Consider the following 16,594-nt stretch of genomic DNA (forward strand, 5'->3'; position numbering starts at 1 on the left):
TAATACACACATATATACTGTATATACAAACATACACATATATACTATATATACTGTATATACATACATATATACACATATATACATACACACACACACAGGCACCTCTGGTCACGACCGCAATTCATTCCAAAACTCTGGACGCGACCCGATTTGGTCACAACCCGAACGTAATTTCCCCACAAGATTAATGTAAATCGAATTAATCCGTTCCAGAACTTACTAACTGTATGTAAATATATATATTTTTTAAGCACAAAAATAGTTAATTATACCATAGAATGCACAGTGTAATAGTAAACTTAATGTAAAAACATTGAACAACACTGAGAAAACCTTGAACAACAGAAAAACTAACATTGTAAGAGTTCGCGCTAGACCCTTACGAACCGCTCGCTGTTTTAAGTTTTAAGAGTTTTAAGCACAGGGAAAAAAAAATTAAATGCCACTTCTCTTGCAAAACTTTTCAAACCATCCTCTACTGGCTTTAAATTCCTCACCTTCGCCACTCGAATGAGGATTTTTTTTTTTTACAGCAAATCGCCATAAATCTTCCTGGCTTTCTCGCATATGATCGGCTCGCTTATGCTATCCCCTGTAAGTTGCTTCTCGTTCAATCACACTAGCAACAGTTTTTCTACCTCTTCCAGCACTTGAGGCCTCTGCTTGGTTAACATTATAACTCATTTTGCAACATCAGCTGCTTTGTTAGGCCCTGTATATGCAAAGAAAAGAAAATGGGAAACGGAGAATGGGAAATCACTGGCGCATACAAACGCGCGTAGGGAAACTGGCCGCCAGTGTTTTTGTTCGCCACCACAGCGTGTGGTCGTGAACAGATACAAAGTTTTGGCAAACTTTTTGATTGTAACATGGATCTGTACGTGTTTGGAAACGTTTGTGACCAGATTTTCTACTGTATGTATGTATGTATGTATGTATGTATATATCTATCTGTTTATCTATCTATCTATCTATCCTCACGCCTGGACAAACTGGTGAGGAAGGCAGGCTCTATTGTAGGCATGGAGCTGGACAGTTTGACATCCGTGGCAGAGCGACGGGCGCTGAGCAGACTCCTGTCAATCATGGAGAATCCACCGCATCCACTAAACAGGATCATCTCCAGACAGAGGAGCAGCTTCAGCGACAGACTGCTGTCACCGTCCTGCTCCACTGACAGACTGAGGAGATCGTTCCTCCCCCACACTATGCGACTCTTCAATTCCACCTTTAAACATTAACATTATACAAAGTTATTGTCTGTTATACCTGCATTTTCATCACTCTTTAATATTGTTTTTTATCAATATGCTGCTGCTGGAGTATGTGAATTTCCCCTTGGGGATTAATAAAGTATCTATCTATATATCTAGATCTATATCCATCTATCTAGATCTATATCTATATAACACTTGAACTATCTGCAACATATTTACATATTTTCTCCAAGACAGAAAGCCTTGTGATTACAATTCAAAAATCTGTGTTTTGGTAAATAATGATGTTCAGAATATAGAAAAGATCAGGTTCATATATATCTTATATATAAAATGTCTAAATGTGTCTGTCTGTCTGTCTGTCTGTCTGACCCGAAAGTGTGAGGTTACAGCATGAAGCTCAAAGAAAGAGACTCTGTCGCCAAAGTGAAACCGGCGAGGAAAGAGAAACTCGCTTAGTTGCTGATAGACAACAGAGGCGAGAACGTCGGCAAAACAAAACTGCCAAGGAAAGAGAACCTTAACTGCTAATGCACAACCAATGCGGCTTTTTACAGCACGGGCTTACACAGCTAGTTAGGTCTATAAAGATTTACATACTGTTTCTTTGCAAGAGCAACAAAGCACTTAATTACATAAAAATCTTAAGAAATTTAACAAATGACAAGTTCACTGTGGCCTCTTAGTAGCTCACCCAGATACTTTTTAAAGGCTGTCAAGCTTTTTACTTCAGCATGTGTTTTTTCCCTTGTTTCCTAAAACACTTTACATAAAGTTTCCTGGCTCTAGTGTTAAATTCACTTCCCTCTAATTTGCAGCGATTCCCACAAGTACGCATTTAACTATTTAGCTGAAGGCATTCTGCGGGATGTACTTTATTGATGATTTTGAGAATTTTGAAGACAGAACCAGAAAATTGTATTTCATAGAAAACTGAACAGCTGGTGAAGCTAAAAATGACAGCCACTAATGACTTTGCCACTCCATTCCAATTTAAAATAACATTTTATACCAGTTTATGCGGATGGTGAAATGAGTGCTTGCCTTGAGATTTAATGTGGCAATTGGCCACACCAAGTGTCAATGTCATTAAAGTACACCAGTTTTGGGGGGGGAGATATAGGAAAAGGCTCATTGATGTTTCCATAAAGTTCTTGACAAGAATTTACTATTCAAACACCAGCCTTAACCCTTTTTCAAGATGGAAAATCTATTTGCAATTGCTCAAATATAAAACTTGAATGCCACAGTGGCCTCAATAGATGCACACATAATATGATGTTAAAGAACTAGACATCCAACCAAAAATGTTTATCAATAATTGTTTTGGCACAGCTTAGGAAAGTTTTTTTTTTTTTTTTTTTTAATTATTAATGTACAGTTCTGATACATCACACACTGGAAACCAAGCTTCTGTGCCAAACTACGCACTTCATAAATAGCACCACTTACTTGTTTTCTTCTGAATTTTCATTTAAATCTCCACCAGGTGCAGAGACCTGTTATGATAAATATAATAAAACTTAGTAAGAAGCACCCACCAAATAAAACACGGCAACAAAGCAGAAGTGATTCAAAACCGGAACGCCTAAATTCAGTTAGATGTTTTTCTTTCTACACTATTAACATCACAATTACACGGGCTTTTATATTATGTTGCAGAAGCAGGAATGCTAAAAACTTTACATAAAATATAGCGCATAAAAAATGGTTTAAAAAATACAGCATATTTATCACACATTTACAAATAAGACAAATCTTAACCCATCCTTAGAAATGATGCTGCTAAGTACATTGAATCTTAATTACAAACTAGCTGAAATACCCAGCGTTGCCCAGGAGGAAAATAAAGTGTTTTATTTTTTTAATTGTTTGAAAAAAAAAAAAAAATAACTTTAAAAATAAATTAAACAAACAAAGACTCACTAATGTGCTTGTCTTGCGGTCTTGTATGTATGTTATCATCCAGCTGACGCTCTGAACCAGCCAACTCTATTTAATTTCAAAAGCAACAGGGGCGCGGTAGTGCTCAAATGTAAAGAAAGCTGGCAGTCACCTCCAGTTCACCCTCTGGTGGTCATTCCGAGTGTCAACTGGATGATAACATGCATACAAGACCGCAAGATCACCCCCCACCCTACCCAGAAGGGGATGGGTTAGGGTTGATTTCACCCTACAGTATTTTTAGTTGACCAATGAGAAACATGTATACCAAGTTTAATGAAAATCATTCCAGTAGTTCGGAAGTCACTTGGCCTTGTTTCCACGTCGGAGGTTTGGCTTTTTGGCTGCAACTCTTCCATGAAGACCACTTCTGGCCAGACTTCTCCGGACAGTAGATGGATGTACCTGGGTACCACTGGTTTCTGCCAGTTCCGAGCTGATGGCACTGCTGGACATCTTCAGATTTCAAAGGGTAATAAGCTTGATGTGTCTTTCATCTGCTGCACTAAGTTTCCTTGGCCGACCACTGCGTCTACGATCCTCAACGTTGCCCGTTTCTTTGTGCTTCTTCAAAAGAGCTTGAACAGCACATCTTGAAACCCCAGTCTGCTTTGAAATCTTTGTCTGGGAGAGACCTTGCTGATGCAGTAGAACTACCTTGTGTCTTGTTGCTGTGCTCAATCTTGCCATGACATGAAACTGTCTTCCACAACCTCACCTTGGTAGCAGAGTTTGGCTGTTCCTCACCCAGTTTGAAGCCTCCTACACAGCTGTTTCTGTTTCAGTTAATGACTGTGTTTCAACCTACGTGTGACATTGATGATCATTAGCACCGGTTTGGTAGAATTGATTGATCAGACTAGAATCCTACAAAATCCCTGACTTTGTGCAAGCGTACCTATAAGAATTGATGCTGGTTTGAAGGCAAAAGGTAGCAACACCAAATATTGATTTGATTTAGATTTTTCTTTTGTTCGCTCACTTTGCATTTTGTAACTTGACAACAATAAACAATCATTTATATTTCTGAAAGCATTCTTTGTTTGCAGCATTTTTTCCACACCTGCCTAAAACTTTTGCACAGTACTGTATGTATATATATATATATATATATATATATATATATATATATATATATATATATATATATATATACATACATATATACACACACACATACACACATACATAGGTCTTAAAATATATAAATACAACGGCTGTCCAGAAAGTGCTGCAACACAAAGTATATCTATCTATCTATTGTTACAGTGTATTTTGAAATTGATGGAATACATTCCTATTACAACTACTGTAGATACATTAGCAACCACTATCTCCTGTACAACCTAAATTCAACTTCAAGAGCACGCTACCTGTTCTTGCATCAGTCTGTTTTGCTCATATGGCCACTTCTTCAATACCTATCATTCCCACACCTCCCCCCAAAAGATGGCACCTTCGAGGGTGCAAGATCTAGTCTGCCAAGTAGATGAGGTGAGGTTCTCTGCTTAAAATGCACATCACCACCACCAAACTGTGCCACTTGGAAGGCCAAATGCATATGTGCTAGAAATGGAACATTTTGAAGCACTGCAAGTGCAGCAGCATGACATTTTTATTATAGTACAAACAAAGTTGCAGACAGTTCTAGTTATAAAGTGTGGAAAAAATTTTTTTAGACAACCCTTGCAATAATCAAAATTAGAGATATTTAAAGGTTTAATTTAAAAGTAAGAAATAAAGTAATACAACTCCCACCTTAATAACAAACTGGAAACACCAGTACTTACAGCTGGTGTAAATATTAAAAAAAGAATTGTAAAGACAAGAGCTTTTACTACAATGTTAAGAGAAAACATTTTGAAAGAGACTAACACACATAACTGATAAAAAAAAAAACACATTAAGGCAGACAAACAAATGGACTGACAGACCTGCAAGATGGGATCATTGTGAAGTGGCAAGGCTACAGATTCAGAGTTAATAACAGAGGTGGTGTTAGAAGTCAGTGATGTAGCAGAGTCATCAGCAAGTGGTCCACTGGAGGTGCTGCCCACTTCACCATCACTGTGGGCCTGCCAGAAGAAGACAGCATAGACATTCACATAACAAAATAGCACAAACACGTTTCTGTTTATGATTAGTTGGAAGCTGATAAAAAATAGCTTTGAAATGGTTAATAACACATAGTAGGGAGTGAAAGATTATGCATTCCAAAGTGAGATCTCTCCTTATGCTACTGTGAGTGCCAACTCAATCACTTCTACCTTTTTAGGACTACACCCAGCCTTGCGGCAGTTCACTACCCATATTTTCTTCAATCAAATTTCAAGACATACGACCGCAAACTCATTCTCCATTGTTCACACATCATCTCCTCCTGACTGATTTCAAGGAATTATTTATTCTCTTGTTTTTAAAACCTCTCCAATTAGCACGTCTAATACATAGCTACACTCTGACCCAAGGCACCCAACAGAAGTCTAGCCATCCATTTTTTTAACCCACTTATCCAGGGCAGAGTTGGAGGGCAGCTGGAGCTTATCCCAGGACTTACAGGGCACAAGGCAGGAAGAACACCTGAACTGGGTGGCAGTCTATCAAAGGGCGAACAAACACACGGGCCACTTTAGCAATTCCAATTCACCTAACCTGCAAAACAACTGTGGGCATGTTTTCTTAATTTTTTTTTTTTTTTTTTAATTTTATTATTATTGAAGTCTCTTCAGCTTGTGTGTCTACTCCCAAGGAGCCAATTCCTGTAGTTAACAAGATATTCTCAGGAGCCATGTACATTTAGTGGAAAGCAAAGCTGTTCACTACTATAAAAAAAAAAATTACAGATCATACTTCAAACTCTTAGCTGTAATTTTACTTTCTTCTTTTACATCAGTTTTTCATGAAAGACCCTAAGGCTTCAAAATAAGGACTTCGAAATGCTACACTTTTTTGACCCCTTTTTTTTGGTTTGGCCAACACAAATATTTTATTGCCATTTCTTTTCAGCATTTGACACTGTCAGACATGATATCCTACTGTCCAGAATGGAGAACATGCTGGGCATCTCTGGCACTGCCCTCCAGTGGTTCAAGTCCTATCTGACTGATAGGCAAGAGTTTGTTAGTCTTGGCAAGAGCAGATCCAGCTCAGCGCCAGTCACACAAGGAGTCCCTCAAGACTCTGTCCTCGGTCCTCTGCTTTTCTGTATTTACATGCTTCCCCTTGGCCATATTATCCGTAGCTATGGACTGGGTTATCATTTTTATGCAGATGATACTCAGCTCTATTTCAACAAGGGGGCTCTGCCCCCTACTCGCTTCGCTCGCCTACCCCCGGCGTTTTGAACCCGTGCCCGCTGGGCAGCCACGTGTGAGGATGACGCACGTTTAATACGGAGCGTTCACCCATGTCACTCTGTGGCCCCCCACTGTTAATACGGAGCTCCGTCCGTACTATTATGCGGTGCATTGTGGACTACTGCGGACCCCGTTGTGTTTCCCGTTTCAGTTTGTATCTCGGTCAGTCGAGCTTTTGTTTTTGAAGCTTTTGAATTCCGGTCTTCATTATCTGAAACCTGCTGTCCATGTGTTTGGCCCCTTTGTTTAACCTGTTTATGACGTTTTACTTTGCTTTCTACTCTGTCTTTCATTTCTGATCTCGCTTTATTCTGCTTTTGTTTCAATGACACCTGGTCCGTGGTGAATATATTTTCCCTTTTTTGAGTAATAATTTTCATTTGTTTCCTACTCTGTTTTATTTCTGACCTTGCTTTATCCTGCTTGTGGCATGTCAGATGGTTCGTAGTCTGTCTCGTTTTACTCTGGGCAGGGGGGCTTTGTTCTGTAACCTGCTCTCCATGTGTTTGTCCCTGTTCTTTAACCTCTTTATGACGTTTTACTTTGTTTCCTACTCTGACGGTTCGTAGTCTCTCCCGTTTTGCTCTGGTGCGGGGGGGGGGGCTTTGTGTGGCGCCTGCGCACGTGCGTAGTCTCTCCCGTTTCACTCTGGGGGGGGGGGGGATGGGAGGGCTTTGTGTGGCACTTGCGCACTATGTCTTTTGCGTCCACGGGCAGGTCCCTGCGTCCATATCCGGTTTACCATTCTCATTTTAGTAATATGGATGTTAAAAGTGGAACTTCATCAGAGCTTTCTCAGCTCACAACCTGCCTTAGTGAAATTAAAACCTGGATGGAGCAGAACTCTTTAAAATTAAATTGCAATAAAACTGAACTCCTGCAAATTGGGACTAAAATGCAACTTAATAAAATGAGCTCCTTCCCAGTCCATCTTGGCGGTGATCTCATCAGACCTGCCTCTACTGTAAAGAATCTTGGTGTCATTTTTGATTCCTCCCTCACTTATTCCGCCCACATAAATCACATTAAGAAACTTTCTTACTTTCACCACCGTAACATATCCCGTGTTCGCTCCTTCCTCTCCTTTTCTAACGCTGAGAAACTTGTCCATGCTTTTATCACATCCTGCATCGATTATTGTAATTCCCTACTGGCAGGTGCCCCTTCTAATCTGATATCACAGTTCCAGCTTATTCAGAACTTGGCTGCAAGAGTCCTTACTCGAACCAGCAGCAGCAAGCACATCACAGCCATCCTGCTCCATCTCCACTGGCTCTCTGTGTCTTACAGAATCGAATATAAAATCCTACTAATAACTTACAAAGTCTTAAATAACCTCGCGCCAAACTACATCAGTGACCTTCTCCATCACTATGTGCCTGCCCGCCCACTAAGGTCCTCTGATTCTGGCAATCTTGTGGTGCCCCTCACTAATCTACACTCCATGGGTGACAGCAGGGCCTTCAGCTGTATAGCGCCCAGACTCTGGAATGACCTACCAAAATTAATCAGGTCAGCTGACTCCATGAATTCTTTTAAAAAAACTCCAAAGTCATCTGTTCAGGAAGGCTTTTAGCTCTACTTGACTTTATTACCCTTCTCTCAGTTTACTTCTCTGTCAAGATGCTCATGTAACCTGTGTGTGTGTGCGAGACCATCAATTATGTTGTCCGTTTCTTTTTTTTTTTTTTTTTTCAGAATTCACTGTCTTAATCTTCTTTATTTATTTATCTGGTTTGTACAATGCTATATACTGTATACGCTGCCGTTCTTTATTATATTCTGTAAGTGCCTTGAGCATGGGAAAGGCGCTATATAAATAAAATGTATTATTATTATTATTAGATTTATAGGAATTTTTATGTGAAAGCATGTTTTACACTAAGAATAAGTGTGTTTTCTTTGTCAATTTACACAGATTCAAATACATCTTAAATATAAATTTTTTGTTTTCAAGTTTTTACAGAATTGATGGAGTAACTGCAACATTGCGGATACAAAACAGTATACTTGTTCAAGCAAAATTCATAAGGTTTTCATCATTCATGTTTAATTAAAACTGAATTATGGTCTCTTTCGCAGGTCTGTAAATACTCAATATCAGAACGTATTCCATTTTAGTTCAAGAGAGGATTTTCTGGAAGCAACTTATTTAACTAGGGATGCACCGATACCACTTTTTTTGGAAAACGAGTACGAGTACGAGTACTTGCATTTCAGTACTCGCCGATACCGAGTACTTGCCGATACCGAGTACTTAATAAAAACATGATTTAAATTTACAGGTAACAGCTTTAGTCATATAATTTAACAAAAAAAACAAGAAACTCTCGTCTATCCACTGGGAGGTTAGGCTAATTAGCGACACGGGGCTAACACTGCTTGTCCAAATATCCGTGGTGAAACTAAACGCAGAGGAGGCTTGCAGTAGGCTGTGGATATGTTTTTTCACGGAGTCGTGTAGTTTAGGCAGCTCCGTGTCAGTCATGTAGCGGCGGCTTGGGACATCATATCTGGGCTCCAGAACATGGAGGAGACGCAGGAATCCCACATTTTCTACCTCCGAGAGTGGCTGGTCACTCAATGCAATGTACTCGATAATTGCCTGTGTTATTTTCACAGCACGTGGATTGTCTCTGGACATTTTCTCTCGTCTTGCAAGAGTTTGCTGCAGCGTGAGTTGTGTTGGTTTAGAAGCATGGGTAAACTCTTTGTACTCGTTGTTGTGTTGGGATTTTAGGTGCTTGATTAAATTACTTGTGTTAAATGCGCTACCTTTTGAGCCTCCTCTGGACAATTTCGCTGAGCACAATTTGCAGTCCGCCTTTGTTTTGTCGTCTTCATTCACTTTGAAATAGTTCCACACGGCTGACATGTCTCGCCTCGCCTTCTCCCCGCTCTGAGCTGCAGCCGGGGCCTGGGGGCGGGCACTCGGCGCCTGTGATTAACCCCTTACACGCCGCTCAAACATAGACATTTCTCAGACCGTGGTATCGGTCCCCGGTATCGGGGGACTTTTAACGAGTACAAGTACTTTAGAAAATGTGGTATCGAGGCCGATACCAGATACCCGTTTCGGTATCGGTGCATCCCTATATTTAACAATGCTTTAGTATAAGTACACGTGTTGGGGACGGTCCTATTCATAGGAGTGACATAACAAAGGAGTGAAACCTCAGATATAAATTTCAAAGGAGTGACAACCATCCAACCAACCATTCAAGTGGTAGGTGAGGTGACAACGATTTTTTTGGCGAGCGTACTTTCAGTTGTGTTCCTGCTCTCTGTTGAAGCAAGATAACAAAATTATTGTGTGTAGCCCATAATGGATGAATATCAATTTGTAAAATCCCAAATGGGTAAAGATAAGCTGGCATTCAGAGGATACATCTATGTCACTCCAATAATACAGTATTTATGTCACTCCTATGAAGTGTCACTCCTTCGAAACAGACCTGTTGGGGGATATTGTTGGAATACAACTGGATGAATTCACACGTGGATTATGTTTTCCTGGACGTTTTGATATTGTTTCTTGTTGTCCAACATTGTTTACCAAAGACACCCATTCTATCAGAAGCATGGGTGGAGTATTTTGTTTAAGCAATGTAGAAAAGATAATGGGGAAGGCATTATTGTTTTCAAACATCTAAAATAATACAAGGAGCAGATCATGTGACTCACTCAAGGTCACATATGGAGTCCACGATAAAGGGGAACAAAAAGAACAACCTGCTTCTTATAATACAAAACTTAAAACACAGATAATTCATAACTGAATTACGTAGGCCCTGCCCACTAATAAGAGAATTCTGCATTACACATTGAATATTTCACATTAATAACCAATTTTAATTTATTCATACACCAAAAATATTCTTTAAATCACTTAATAAAAGAATTCTAGCTCAAGTGGTGTTACGAATGTTTAACATATTCATTACATTCTGCCTTTTGGATCTCCTTCAATTATATATTCCATATACCGTATTTAAAATTCCAAATAGATTAAAATTATCTCAGCCTGATAACCAACAGTAAAAAAGACATTTGTAAAATGTAACACTGGAGTACTGTGTTTTTATAGTGGAATTGAAATAAACTTCAAAAACATCCACAAAGTATTTAAGAACTTAATTTAACATTTTAAGCTTACACTAACAGAAATTCAAAGTAACAATACCCCCGAGTACATCATGTTCCAAACAAAAATGCCAATTAAAAAAAAATACATTCATTGCGTTCATTGTAAAATTGCAGATGTGAAAAATCAGCATGTAGCAGCGAACAGCCAAGCAAGCCAAAATGAAAACACAAACAAGACTGCAGTTTTCATGAAAAGAATTGCGGTGCAAGTCACACAAAAAAAAGTGCATGCATGAAGATACAGCACAGCCAGACAAGTGTCAGTCTCACCTGGTTTCGGTCCAATGAAGGTAGAGCTACCCCATTGGAATGACTAAGATCAGACACCAAAACCTTCAGAAGGTCCTTAATCTAAAGGAGTGCAAGAAGAAGAGAAATATACATACAAGAAAAAATAAAAAGCTCAGAAAGAAAGAAAGAAAGTAGCTAATAATCTTGAGCCACTAATGACATCTTTCATTAAGCCCGCATTCCCTTAAATTTTCAGTTATCTGTTTTCCATCACCGAAAAGGGCATTTTATAAATCAACCTCACCATTTCCATTTTTTTTTCATTTTTCAGACATCAAGGTGTATGTGATGTCTGATAACCACACAAGAGTATCCATCAGTGCAGGTGAAGAATCACACCAAGCATCTACTTTATTAGCACCATTTGCACTTCTCATGCAACTACCTGCTAAATCTGCAATTCAATGAAATAAAAATGAGATTTGAAGTAAACAAAGTACCACCACAAGATTCAGTGTTTAAGCATTTTAAAGGAAGAGTAGTCAAGCATAAAGATTTAGGTAGCTCTGAATGAGCAGAATACTGGGAACCACCAACTATATCAAGGAGAGTAACCCTGCTAGGTCAGTCAAGTACAACTATGTCACATGAGTAGTCCATAAAGGGAAACCGACCAAAAATAAAGAATGCTTTTGACAGGACTTGTGTCACCTAACATCTGAATACAACAAAAAGGGCCCAAACCAGGCATATAACCATGTAGTCAGTCATACCCAGCCACAAACGGAGTATGGGCAGCCAGCAACCAGAGGGAGTACCACTCCTGTTTCAACAGATAAGTTGTGGCTATGAATGGCAAAAGCACAAAAATATCACTAAACACCACACAACTGTGGTGGAGTGATTTCTAGCATATAAGTTGATAAATAATGCGTGTTTTTATTTGTTAGCTAGGAAAAGCAAATGTAGTATTAGTGCTTTAGGACAGGGGTCGCCTAGTCCAGTCCCAGAGGACCACCGTGGCTGCAGGTTTTCAATCTAACCCTTTTTTAATTGAGTGCCCTGTTCGTGCTATTAACTTCTTGTGTATTCATTTTAATTGAATTGCTTTTTTAAGATTTGTTCCCCTGAATTTAATTTTTTAATAATTTTTTTTTGCATTTATATAGCACTTTTCTCACTACTCAAAGCGCTCAGCAATTGCAGGTTAAGGGCCTTGCTCAAGGGCCCAACAGAGCAGAGTCTCTTTTGGCGTTTACGGGATTGTCAGTGCACCACTCTGCCAATTTCTTCATCGTTCCATCTGAAATTCCTCATTTCTTTCCTTAAACGGCACCCAAACAGAAATGAAACGTGAAGTGAGGGACCAACAGAAGACCAAGTAAGTGAGGGCCTCAAACTCCAACCAATTTCACTCCAACCAGCTGCTTAATGAGGTGCCAATTCCTGTTGTTAATTAAACCCATTCTTCAATTTCGTGGCTTGTTGCTGCTCTCATGGAGCAATAGCAGACATTTCCGAAATTGTTGATTTTGTCTTTCCTAAGAGCTCTGTTAAAATGTTTTGGGGACCTAAGCAAATCAGCATTCCTGAGACCTTCATCTTTCTTTATTTTCAGATATTGTATGATGGACACCAGTTGTTTTGGCTCATTTTATATCTCATTATTGTTTGGCTGCTAATTAAGGAAAAACGAAACAATTAAAGGGGTCTGAGTCTTCAAGAGCAAATCAATTAAAATTAGTTCAAAAGAAGTTAATTAGCAGCAAAAACAGGTCATTCATTCAGAAAAGGGTTAGAATGAAGACCTGCAGCCACGGTGGTCCTCCAGGTCTGGACTTGGCGACCCCTGGTTTTGGAGGCATATTTTACTTCATTGATGAAAACAGCAGTGCTTGGATGTTTACCTAATGTTTACACTCTATTCAATGTCTCTGTGGTAGCAAAGGCGGCTAGACTAAAGATCGGAAGATGCACCGCTACTTAAGCTGTAACGGCAAGGTTTCCCAATATTAACGTAGTATTGTGTTTCCTTAATATTTTTGGTTATTTTATCAATTAAATGTGCAACTTAACTCCTGCTTCCCGAGGTAGAAGGGAAGGGTGAAGGAAGTGCTATTGTACCAGACCCCAAGAGTGTTAAACGTATGGGATTCTAGATATTTTATTAAGGTCTACGCAATAAAGAGAATAAAAAGGGAAAAAGAGTGTCACCTTAGGGCCTTACAAGATAAAACAACCACCCTCACCTGAATCAATCTTGGGTCCTGTTGATTCAAACTGGTCAGAGAACCAGGACATGACGAATATCCTACTAGTCTATGGATCCATCCAGAAAACTTAATAATGCAAACCGGCCATGGTGGATTAGTAGCGTATCTTCGTAGCACATACTAGTGCCCTTAATATCTAAAAGTCTATTTATTCCGCATTTGATCATACTGAAACTTTCATGGAAGATAAGCATGTGGAGTCCAATAAGCTGGTATGGTTAACAACCATGTTAATGTGAAGAATGGTGTGGTGATGCGAATCCTGGTTGCAACAGCCCTTCTGTACAAATTCCAAAGAAAAGTGCCTTGCCGAGGGCCTGCCGATTTAAATTTGAACCATTAAAAAACCGCAGAAATAGTATCAACATATGACTTTGATTCTTCAAACAATTCAACAAAATGCATCACCTCCTAAAAACTCGTTATTATGGGACGATAGTTAGGTGGGAATATTGATGGCAAACCTATGAATATTATTATAAATAGGAAAAAGACCGTGAAGACAGAGAAAGTGCTCTCTCACTAAATGTATACTGGAAGTATTAGCACAAACCCTGGAGGTTGTAGTTTTATTTTTATTTATTTACAATAAATTGTTTCGACTTTTTTCTCAGTAACTAACTGATTGTTTCGTTAATATTTCTGAAATTCAACACTGACGTTTATTTTATTTAGAATATGGTTCATTCAGATCTATGTTTTTTGATGGCATGTAACTGTAAAAGGAAATGGGGAACTGATGCAGAATCATCTCTTAAAGCTCAATAACAAAATATGTGATAAAATACAAACGTAAGTGTAGTGCAGCTGGGTACTCTCAGACTTATTCTAGAAACTGCCAAGATATCCAAAATTGTTTTCATAGTTAAAAATTATGCAGGATTAAGTTAATGGCTTTTCTAATTAGTTTTAACTAGCTGATTACCCAGTGGCTTCGCTCACTGAGTGTAAGGGAAAAAAACTAAAATGTAGAATTTATAAAATAAGTTTGTTAATTACCAATGTTATTTTTGAACAAATAAATAAAGAGCATTCACAATAACATAGAAATTATATAAATATTATTAAGTAGTAAAACATTTTGATAAAAGAATTTGAAGATATAAGAAGCATATAAATTATTAAACAGTCAAACATTAACATTTAAGAAGTAAAGATACATTGAGTACTACTGTAGTGGTTTCGGGCAAAGTACCTGCTTGACAACCTTGCACTATGTGTCTGTGATTTAAGAGAAAAATTATTCTGAGAAATGTGGATGCTGCCTTTACATGCTTAACGGGCAGAAGGTCCAAACAATTTCCAAGTCCAATACTTAACATGAAGAGGTCGGTACATCTTTTTAGATGTAAACCCTCCATCTTATTAAAAGAATTCATCACAAAAGCAACCTTGAATGTTGCGGGGTTTTAGTGACCCAAATTCATCTTAAGGGACAGTAAGTAGCCGTGCACCGCAATTTACCAAAAGAGTCCCGCTCCGATAGCGCCGATTACACTTATTCGCAAAGATTTCCACTATCCCAGGAGCCGACGGGGCACTTGAAGTGTGATAAGCAGTGCGAGAAGAGAGGACGCTGCCCGAAACTGCAAAGCTGTTGACCCGGAGGAAAAGCCCAATATTCCGTGCCTCCCAGCGTCCACTTTGTTCTTACGACCCCTCGCCACTGATGGCGGTCTCGTCTTCACATTGTTTACAGCTTGGCGCAGTTAAAAAGTAGAAAGACGCAAAGCTGTTTTGTTCATCTCTTCTACTATCAAGTACTGCGAATTAAAAAAAAGCTACAATGTGGCAGTTTTCTCTGTGAGAACGCGCCTGGCGGCAGACGGGTCAGTGCAGGAGTCCAGAGAGGAGGGCTGGGAGAGGGCGACACAGGGCGCACTTGTATGGGATAGATTGGTATGTTTGTGTTTACCACTTTTATGTAATTTCCATATCGCGTGGTCATACGTCATTTCCGTTTCAAACGCGAAAAGTATTTAATATTCTATCTGTATATCTATCTTTATAAATATAGAGTGACACTCCCCCCATATAGTGTCTATATTGTTTCAACTTTAGTTTCTGTCAAATAAAATGAATAAACTGCATTATACTGCAGAATCATATAGAAATACTTTTATATTTTTTGTAAAACACACACATATACCCACTTTCCTTTCTACACTCTCTCCCCCATACAGTACATATACACATTTCTTTTGGTACTGCAAAATCCTTGGTAAATTTCACACCGAGAGGTTAGCACCTCTTAGTACCTCACAACTTCAGAAAACTAGAATGTGCAAGATGTCTCTGTACCAATGTGGGTTTGGTCCAAGTAGCGTGGTTGTAATCCTACAGACCCCAACAATAAAATAACTGCTAAATATTAATGCACTAATGAAAGTTGGTGTAGTTAATGGGAATATTCTCCATTAATGCAAGAGGGACCTAGTAATTACAGTCAATACACGATAAACAGCGATGAGCAAACCCCACTGATTTCACTTCACCTCAAGGTCTGTGAAAACACAGAAATGTTCAGAACTTTCAGTGAATGCATTGGAAGTCAACAGAGAAGAAGAAACTGAATTAGTTTTCACTAAATTATAATGGATCAATGATCATTTAAGTGTCACTAATTGTAAGGAAAACATCTGCCAATTATGTTGGACCAATTATTGTGGCCAAAATTGTGAGCTGAGCTGTATGACAGGCAGCCATTATCTTTAACTGCATCTCCTGAGTTACTATGACTACAACTATAACTAACACTCACAGTACAGAGTCTGTGATGAAAAGGATCAACATGTGGCAGTGGTCTGTACCCGTCACTACCCAATCTACACTAGCAAGGAGCATAACATGCTTACTCCAGCAATGAAGACACAACATAATATACTATGAACCTATACAGAACAACGATGCATGTTTAGAATATTCTCATTATGGTCAGCTAATGCACCCCTCAAATGAAAACACTGCCAAGTTTTCTTGTGTTTTTTTTTGAAAATTTGGGGAAGAAAAAAAAAAAAAAACACACATGCTGGGTTCAAAATATAGCTGAAGTACCAAATGGATTGTGACATCACACCATAAATTAACTTTTAGAATGAAGGAAGCAAATCAACCGGTAGTGTAGACCAGGGTTTCCAACCAGATTCCTAATCAGTGACAACACTGATCTCATTTAATTAGCTGGTATTATTTTTCTTTTATTCTGCATTCAGAAAACACACAGCAGCATGACTTTTACATTTATAAAAGACATTTAGAAATATTTTCGCTTTTGCTATAGATTGAATGCTTAACTCTCTTTTGTTGATTTCATTATATTTTGCCCTTTCTCTGTGCAGTTTTTCCCCTTCATTGCGTCTTAATAATGACAATTAAAAATGAGCAGAGCAGACACCCAGGCAAACAACACTAAATAATCAAAGGC

At 38.8% G+C, this 16,594-nt stretch overlaps 1 protein-coding gene across 5 annotated transcripts in view; it reads right to left on the reverse strand.

The window, feature by feature from the left end:
- Positions 1–16,594, reverse strand: part of golga2 (golgin A2) — a 138,878-nt gene that overhangs the window by 88,737 nt on the left and 33,547 nt on the right. For 2 of the 5 annotated variants that reach the window (XM_051931963.1, XM_028809134.2), the window contains exons 3-5: positions 10,937–11,017; positions 5,099–5,239; positions 2,673–2,719 (exon numbers count right to left, since the gene is read on the reverse strand). In XM_051931963.1, the coding sequence (XP_051787923.1) occupies positions 2,673–2,719; positions 5,099–5,239; positions 10,937–11,017 (269 nt within the window). The remainder of the gene's footprint in view (positions 1–2,672; positions 2,720–5,098; positions 5,240–10,936; positions 11,018–16,594) is intronic. The other 3 variants (XM_051931964.1, XM_051931965.1, XM_051931966.1) reach the window with 3 other exon arrangements.

The sequence above is a fragment of the Erpetoichthys calabaricus genome, chromosome 9 (assembly GCF_900747795.2).
Source record: "Erpetoichthys calabaricus chromosome 9, fErpCal1.3, whole genome shotgun sequence".
Lineage (NCBI taxonomy): Eukaryota > Metazoa > Chordata > Cladistia > Polypteriformes > Polypteridae > Erpetoichthys > Erpetoichthys calabaricus.